The sequence below is a fragment of the Trifolium pratense genome, linkage group LG6, assembly GCF_020283565.1.
Source record: "Trifolium pratense cultivar HEN17-A07 linkage group LG6, ARS_RC_1.1, whole genome shotgun sequence".
NCBI lineage: Eukaryota > Viridiplantae > Streptophyta > Magnoliopsida > Fabales > Fabaceae > Trifolium > Trifolium pratense.
The window spans coordinates 13,321,992-13,329,602 of NC_060064.1; the positions used below are offsets into that span (position 1 = coordinate 13,321,992).

Below are 7,611 nucleotides of genomic sequence, written 5' to 3' on the forward strand. Positions count from 1 at the left end.
ATCTTGTGTGATTCTAGTGAAATCCCTTGGAAGTGCAAGGGGACTGGACTACTCTCGTTTTGTGAGAGGAACCAGTATAAAATTGCTTGTGTGATCTCTCTCTCTCTATCTTGTTATTATTTGTGTTATTTATCCGCTGCTAACGTAGTTGAGTTAAGAACTTGAAAAAGTTTTAACTTAGCTAAAACACAATTCAACCCCCCCCTTCTTGTGTTTTCACACCTTCAAGGGAGGATTAGCGGGTTGTGGCACAGAAGATTGCCTAGAAATTGCTTGAAACACTTTGGATTTGATAAAATTTTTTGAAATGGAGTTGATTTAGAATGAAATGTGGAAGTGGGTGTTTAGAGAGAATGAGTTTTGGGATGAGATAGAGTTGGGGTAGTTTGTTTTTAGGGTTTTCTAAGCAAAAACCGTGTTTTGAGTGGTGAGGGTGATGAGTCATCAAGTGACTCAGTGAGTGGGCCAGCTGGCGCCATTCTGCAGAGTGCAGGTGTCACTCTGGTCGCTGAGCCAAGGATTGGTGGCCTGGGCGACCAAATCTGAATTTTTGCCTAGTTCCTTTATTCATGATACCCTTGCTGAAAATAAAATAAAAAAAACACAAGGTTGGGTTGCCTCCCAACAAGCGCTTGTTTAACGTCATTAGCTCGACGCCTTTTCGTTGAAATTATGGATCGGAAAGTGGCATTTTTGTGGTGAACCGATCAAATTCGCCACCAAAATAGAGCTTGAGCCTTTGTCCATTGACAGTCCATGTATCCTTTGTCTTTGGATCCTCCAAAAGAACTGCACCATAGGGTTTTATTTCTTTGATTCTAAAAGGTCCGGACCATTTTGATTTTAATTTCCCGGGAAACAATTTTAATCTTGAATTGAACAAAAGAACCATTTGCCCGGGCTTGAATTCTTTACTGAGAATTTTTTTATCATGGTAACTCTTGACTTTTTCTTTATACAATTTGGAGGACTCATAAGCTTGAGCTCTCATTTCCTCAAGTTCATGTAGCTGCAATTTTCTCTTATCTCCTGAAAAACATGGATCAAAGTTAAGAAATTTCAAAGCCCAATAGGCTTTATGTTCCAACTCGACTGGCAGGTGACATGCTTTGCCGTATACCATCTGGAAAGGGGTGAGACCTATTGGTGACTTGAAAGCAGTTCTGTATGCCCACAATGCATCATCAAGTTTTGAAGACCAATCCTTTCTTGATGTAGAAACCGTCTTTTCAAGAATCCGTTTTATCTCACGGTTTGAAACTTCTGCCTGCCCATTTGTTTGCGGATGGTATGGGGATGCAACCTTGTGTCTGACTCCATAGTTTTCAAGGGCTTTCTCCAGTTGTGAATTACAAAAATGTGACCCTCCGTCACTTATGAGCACCCGAGGAGTTCCAAAGCGAGTAAAAATGTTCTTTTTGAGAAATTTTATCACCGTCTTGCCGTCAGCTTTAGGTGATGCAATTGCTTCAACCCACTTTGATACATAATCTACTGCCACAAGTATATATTCGTTTGAGAATGATGAAGGAAATGGGCCGACAAAGTCAATGCCCCAACAATCAAACACCTCAACCACAAGAATGTTTTGTAATGGCATTTCATTCCGTTTTGAAATTCCACCCGTCATTTGACATTTGTCACATTTCTGAGCATGTTGATATGCATCTTTAAACAATGTTGGCCAAAAGAACCCTGATTGTAACACTTTTGCAGCTGTCCTTTCTCCATTGTAATGACCCCCATATGGTGAATTGTGGCAATGCCATAGAATGCTAGTGGCCTCCTCAGTAGTAACGCATCTTCTTAACAAGTTATCAGCTCCTATTTTGAACAGATACGGATCGTCCCAAACATATTGATTTGCATTACGGAGGAATTTCTTCTTTTGATGCCAATTTAAATCTTCCGGAATCAATCCAGAAGCTTTATAATTAGCCATGTCAGCAAACCACGGCCTTTCCTGCATCATTAGTAATTTTTCATCTGGAAACTCCTCACGAACTTCATGCTCATGCTTGGTCACCTCTTTGTTCACCAATCTTGACAAATGATCAGCTACCAAATTTTCTGTACCTTTCTTATCTTTGATCTCAAGATCAAACTCTTGCAACAAGAGCATCCATCTAATGAGTCTTGGCTTGGAATCAGATTTTGTGATGAGATACTTGATAGCTGCATGGTCAGTGTATACAACAATTTTTGAACCAATTAAATAAGAACGAAATTTTTCCAGCGCATACACTATTGCAAGCAATTCTTTTTCTGTTGTTGCATAATTAATTTGAGCTTCATTTAGTACTTTGCTTGCATAGTGTATAGCATGAAAAAATTTGTCCTTTCTTTGACCAAGGACTGCACCAACCGCATAATCACTAGCATCGCACATAAGTTCAAATTTAAGTGTCCAATCGGGTGCTATGATTATGGGTGCAGTGGTCAATCTCATTTTTAATTCTTCAAAAGCATTTAAACAAGAGTTATCAAAGTTAAAAGACTTATCTTTATTAAGCAGGTTGCTTAAAGGCTTTGCAATTTTGGAGAAGTCTTTGATGAATCGCCGGTAGAATCCTGCATGGCCAAGAAAACTTCTGATTCCTTTCACATTGACTGGTGGTGGAAGCTTTTCAATTACTTCAACTTTTGCCTTATCCACCTCAATACCTTTTGCAGAAATTTTGTGGCCTAACACGATGCCTTCCGTTACCATGAAGTGACACTTCTCCCAATTAAGAACCAAGTTAGTTTCCACACATCGCTTCAGAACGGTGTCCAAATTCTTCAAACAGCCATGAAAAGAGGGGCCAAACACCGAGAAATCATCCATAAACACTTCAATGCATTTCTCAATCAAATCAGAAAAAATAGCTTGCATACATCTTTGAAATGTTGCTGGAGCGTTACACAACCCGAATGGCATTCGTCTGTACGCAAAGACACCAAAGGGACATGTGAAGGCTGTTTTCTCGTGATCTTCGGGATTGACTGTGATCTGATTGTACCCCGAATAACCATCTAAAAAACAATAGAATTCTTGTCCTGCCAATCTTTCAAGCATCTGGTCCATGAATGGTAATGGAAAATGGTCTTTTCTGGTGGCTTTATTGAGTCTCCGATAATCAATGCACATTCTCCACCCCGTAACTATTCTTGAAGGGATCAACTCATTTTTGTCATTTGCGATCACCGTCATCCCTCCTTTCTTTGGAACTACTTGGACTGGACTTACCCAGGTGCTATCTGAAATTGGATAAATCATGCCAGCTTCAAGCAACTTTAAAACTTCTTTTCTCACAACCTCTTTCATTGTTGGATTCAGACGACGTTGAGGCTGTGCCACGGGCTTATAGTCATCTTCCATCATGATGTTGTGCATACAATAGGATGGACTAATACCTTTTAAGTCAGATAAAGCCCACCCAATTGCTTCTTTATTTTCTTTCAAAACTTTGATCAACTCCTTCTCTTCTTGATTTGTCAATGAACTACTGATAATCACCGGCTTCTTGTTATCTTCTTCAAGAAAGGTATACTTCAAGTGTGACGGCAATGTCTTTAATTCGAGCTTTACTTCCACCGGTTTTGGTTCATTTGAATCAATCTTCAATTCATCTATTTTGGCTTCAAGAGGAGATACTTCTTCAAAATCATCAAGCTTTTTCAAAAAATCTTCAATTTCATTCTCTCTGTCTGGATCAAGTTCATTGAACGCATCAGTCAAGGCTTGTTCAAGAGTCGAGCGGTTGTCCATTTGTATTCTTACATCAAGAATAGCTTCTTCAGTAGCATCGAGCTTACAACAGACATCTTTCTCTTTTTGATGCTTCATGGCTTCCCATAAATTAAAGCTAACCTCCTCATCTTGAACTCTTAACTTCATTACCCCGTCATCGATATCAATCATCATACGTGCAGTTTTCATGAAAGATCTACCCAGGATCAATGGCACATCATCATCTTCTTCTATATCCATCACGACAAAGTCTATTGGGAATATAAACTTGTCCACTTTTACTAGCACATCCTCAGCAATTCCTGTTGGACGCTTAATAGACTTGTCAGCCAGCTGTAATGTCATTCTTGTTTTTCTTAATTCCAAACTTCCAATTCTTTCAATTACCGATAAGGGAATAAGATTAATGCTAGAACCCAGATCAATGAGAGCTTTTCCAACATCCACATTACCTATTGTGACAGGTAATGTAACTCTTCCTGGATCCTTCTCTTTTGTTGGCAGGGTCCTTTGAATAATAGCACTACAGCTAGCATTTAACTGGATAGTTTCTTCCTCATTAAGATTTCTCTTCTTTGTCAGAATTTCTTTCATGAATTTTGCATATGTGGGCATTTGTTCCAAGGCTTCGGAAAATGGAAGATTAATTTGCAATCTTTTGAAAATTTCTAAAAACCTTGCATATTGCCTTTCTTTGTCCTTCTTTGTTGGAACTGGAGGATAAGGCAAGTGCTGAGTAGTTAGATTCTTTGACTTCTGATTTCTGTCTTCCTTCTCCTCACTAACCTTCCCTTCATTCTCATTTTTTTTATGTTTTTCATTTTCAACTAATACTCCTTTATTTTTTTCTTCTGTTTCTTCCTCACTTCCTTCTACTTCCTTTTTTTCTTTTCTTTTTAAAACCTCCTCCTCTCTTCTCAAGTTATCACCAATACCCTTACCAATCTCCTTTCCACTTCTAGTTGTTATTGACTTGCATTGCTCTTTTGGATTTGGTTCAGTGTTGGCTGCAAACGATCCTCCTTGATTTTTGTTATTGGCCATTTCTTTTGCCATTTGACTAATCTGAGTCTCAAGATTTCTTAACACCGCATCATTGCCTCTTTGGTAGACTTGAGTTTGTTGATTTTGTTTGGTTTGCATCTCTATGAATGATCTCAAAGTTTCTTCCAAATTTGAATTTTGAGTTTGTTGTACCGGTGGTTGACTGTAACTTTCATATTGTCTTTGCCTATTTGATGAGCCAATATCTTGCCTCCAACCTTGACCATAGTTTGAGTTGTTACCTTTTTGATAGCCAGCATTTTGGTACTGACCTTGCCTTTGTTGAGTTCCCATAAAATTCACTTCCTCGTTAGATGGAGGACAATGACCTGTTGGATGGTTTCCGGTACATAACTCACATGCTGCAACCTGTTTAGCTTTTGTCGACCCTTCTTGAAGAGTTATCAACTTTGACATTTGTTTAGATAACTCCTCCACCGTGTTGGTAAGAAGTTTATTTTGAGCCAAAACAGCATCTGATGTGTCGAGTTCAAGAATTCCTGGCTTCCTTTGAATTTTGCTGCGTTCACCTTGTCGATCACTGAGTGCCATCTTTTCAATGATTGCTGTAGCATTTGCAGCACTTAATGATAAAAGAGAACCACCTGCTGTTGCATCTAAAAGGAGCTTTGATTCCTGCAAAAGACCATTTCTGAAAATATGAATTTGGGTTAGTTTATCAAATCCATGGTTAGGGCATTTACGTATCATAGATTTGTAACGTTCCCAGGCTTCATTTAGAGTTTCATTTGTACTTTGAGCGAACACCGCAATAGATGTTTTGGCCTCCATGAACTTATGGTGTGGAAAGAATCTTTCAAGAAATTTCTCCTCGAGGGTATTCCAATTGGTCATAACATTAGTAGGTTGATCAAGGTACCATTCTTTTGCTTTACCGATCAACGAATGTGGGAACCCCCTTTGAAATACTGATTCTTCCTCTGCTTCAGTGGCTCCAAGTGAACCAGCTATCTCATCGAACTTGACAAGGTGATTGTATGGGTCTTCATGTGGTAAACCTGCAAAAGGGTTAGCATATAACAATTGCAAAAAGCCAGTTTTCATTTCGGTTTGTCTGGCTCCAGCTCTTGGTCTCGCCAAGTGAGCCAAACGTCTCGGGCTGTTGTTACAAACCCCAGGGGTGGGAGGATCTCCAGGTTCTGTCATTGTTTCTTCAGGAATAGAAGGTATTGGAGAAATAGGAGCAGAAGTTCCTTCTTGCTGCTGTCTTTGTCTGGCTTGTTGTTTTCTTTTTTTGTTTTTGCTGTTGTTCTTACGAGCAGTTTTTTCTATTTCTGGATCAAAAAGTAAGTCCTCTTGTGGAGTCTTACCTCGCATAAACAAGAATCAACAATCTAACCAAACACGTTAACATGCACAAGGAATAAAATAGAAAATATAAATCGGAAAATTTCTTAAAACAATAGAAATTGTTAAACACACTAATATCAAACGCCAGTCCCCGGCAACGGCGCCATTTTGTTGAAAGTACAAAAGTAAGTTTTAGAATTATCGTCTCCACAGGGACTAGTGTGATATTAAAAACCGTTCAACAATTACCATAATTTTAAGTGAAGTATTTAAAGTTTGTTTTGTTGTAAAAACTTGCAAAAGCATATAAATGTAAATAAAAATGTGATTAAAGATTCAGAGAGAAAAGGTTGTCGGGATTAGACTTCACTCTTTCACTTATATGTACGTTTCTAAAACATTCATATATATTTTAACTAATCATCAACATATCACGTATTGCTCACGGACGTTTCTGTGTCCAGATAACGACAAGAATCACGTTATACTTATTAATCCTCGATGTCTCGATTGAATAATTAATATAACGGCTAAATTGTATTATTTAAACTCCGATGTCTCGAAACATTTGAATAACACAACAGCATTAAGTTTCAATACAAAAGTGAATATTAAAAACCTAAATCTATGTCTAGAGTTTTAGGATTTTTAATAAGTGATTATCTTTTCCATTTGATTCAAAGTGAAATATGTCTATAACAATTCAAATCTTAAAGATAAACATGCAAATCAAAGATAACACTAAGTTGATGATAAATTAAAACATATATAACATGATTAAGAGTTGTACATATTTATGAATGAGCTACACCTAATCCCAACAACAAAAGATTTAGCCACTCATTGTCATGGTGGTAAACTTACAAATGTGGAAAGAGGAACAAAGAGTGCACATCAATCCCTTGATCTCTCAAGTTGGATGGATCCACCTTCTCTTGCCTATGACCTAAGCTTAATTCTAATTTAATTGCTCTGTTTTTTTTTTTTAACTCTCTCCCTCCGTTCCTTTTGTAATGAGAGTGAATTGCTATTTATAGGCATCAAGTGGTCGCTCAGCCACCACCTGGTCGCTCAGCCATCAACTTGCCTTGGTGAAGGGGCTTTCTTGACACGTACAAAAGTTGAAGCTTGATGCCCAAGATTTCCTTCAATTTGGTCGCTCAGCCACCACCTGGTCGCTCAACCACCAACTTGGCTTGGTGAAGAGGTTATTTGACACGTGTGGAATTCTTTGCTTGTTTCCCAAGATTTCTTTTGAATTGGTCGCTCAGCCATCACCTGGTAGCTCAGCCACCAGCCTTTTGGAAAAAGAATTAAATTTTACTCCTCTTTTAATCATGAAAGCTTAAAAAGCTAGGATTAGGACATAAAACATCTTTAGTTAAAATGTACAACGTTTTGGGGTTTTAACTATAAATATCTTTGAAAATAAGTCGATAATTGCCTTAATTGAATAAGAATTTTAACTACTTTTTGGCACTTATCATTAATATTAATAACCTCCAACTTCAACATAAACTTTC

At 38.0% G+C, this 7,611-nt stretch overlaps 1 protein-coding gene across 1 annotated transcript; it reads right to left on the reverse strand.

The window, feature by feature from the left end:
• Positions 1–613: 613 nt before the first annotated feature.
• LOC123891769 lies at positions 614–6,115 on the reverse strand. Its single transcript, XM_045941665.1, has one exon. It carries the CDS (start codon positions 6,113–6,115, stop codon positions 671–673), a length of 5,445 nt encoding a protein of 1,814 aa, XP_045797621.1. The 3' UTR covers positions 614–670.
• Between the last annotated feature and the right edge of the window lie 1,496 nt (positions 6,116–7,611).

Bases quoted from the DNA above. Each gene is read 5' to 3' on its own strand.
- LOC123891769 (XM_045941665.1), bottom strand. From the start codon at position 6,115: ATGCGAGGTAAGACTCCACAAGAGGACTTACTTTTTGATCCAGAAATA.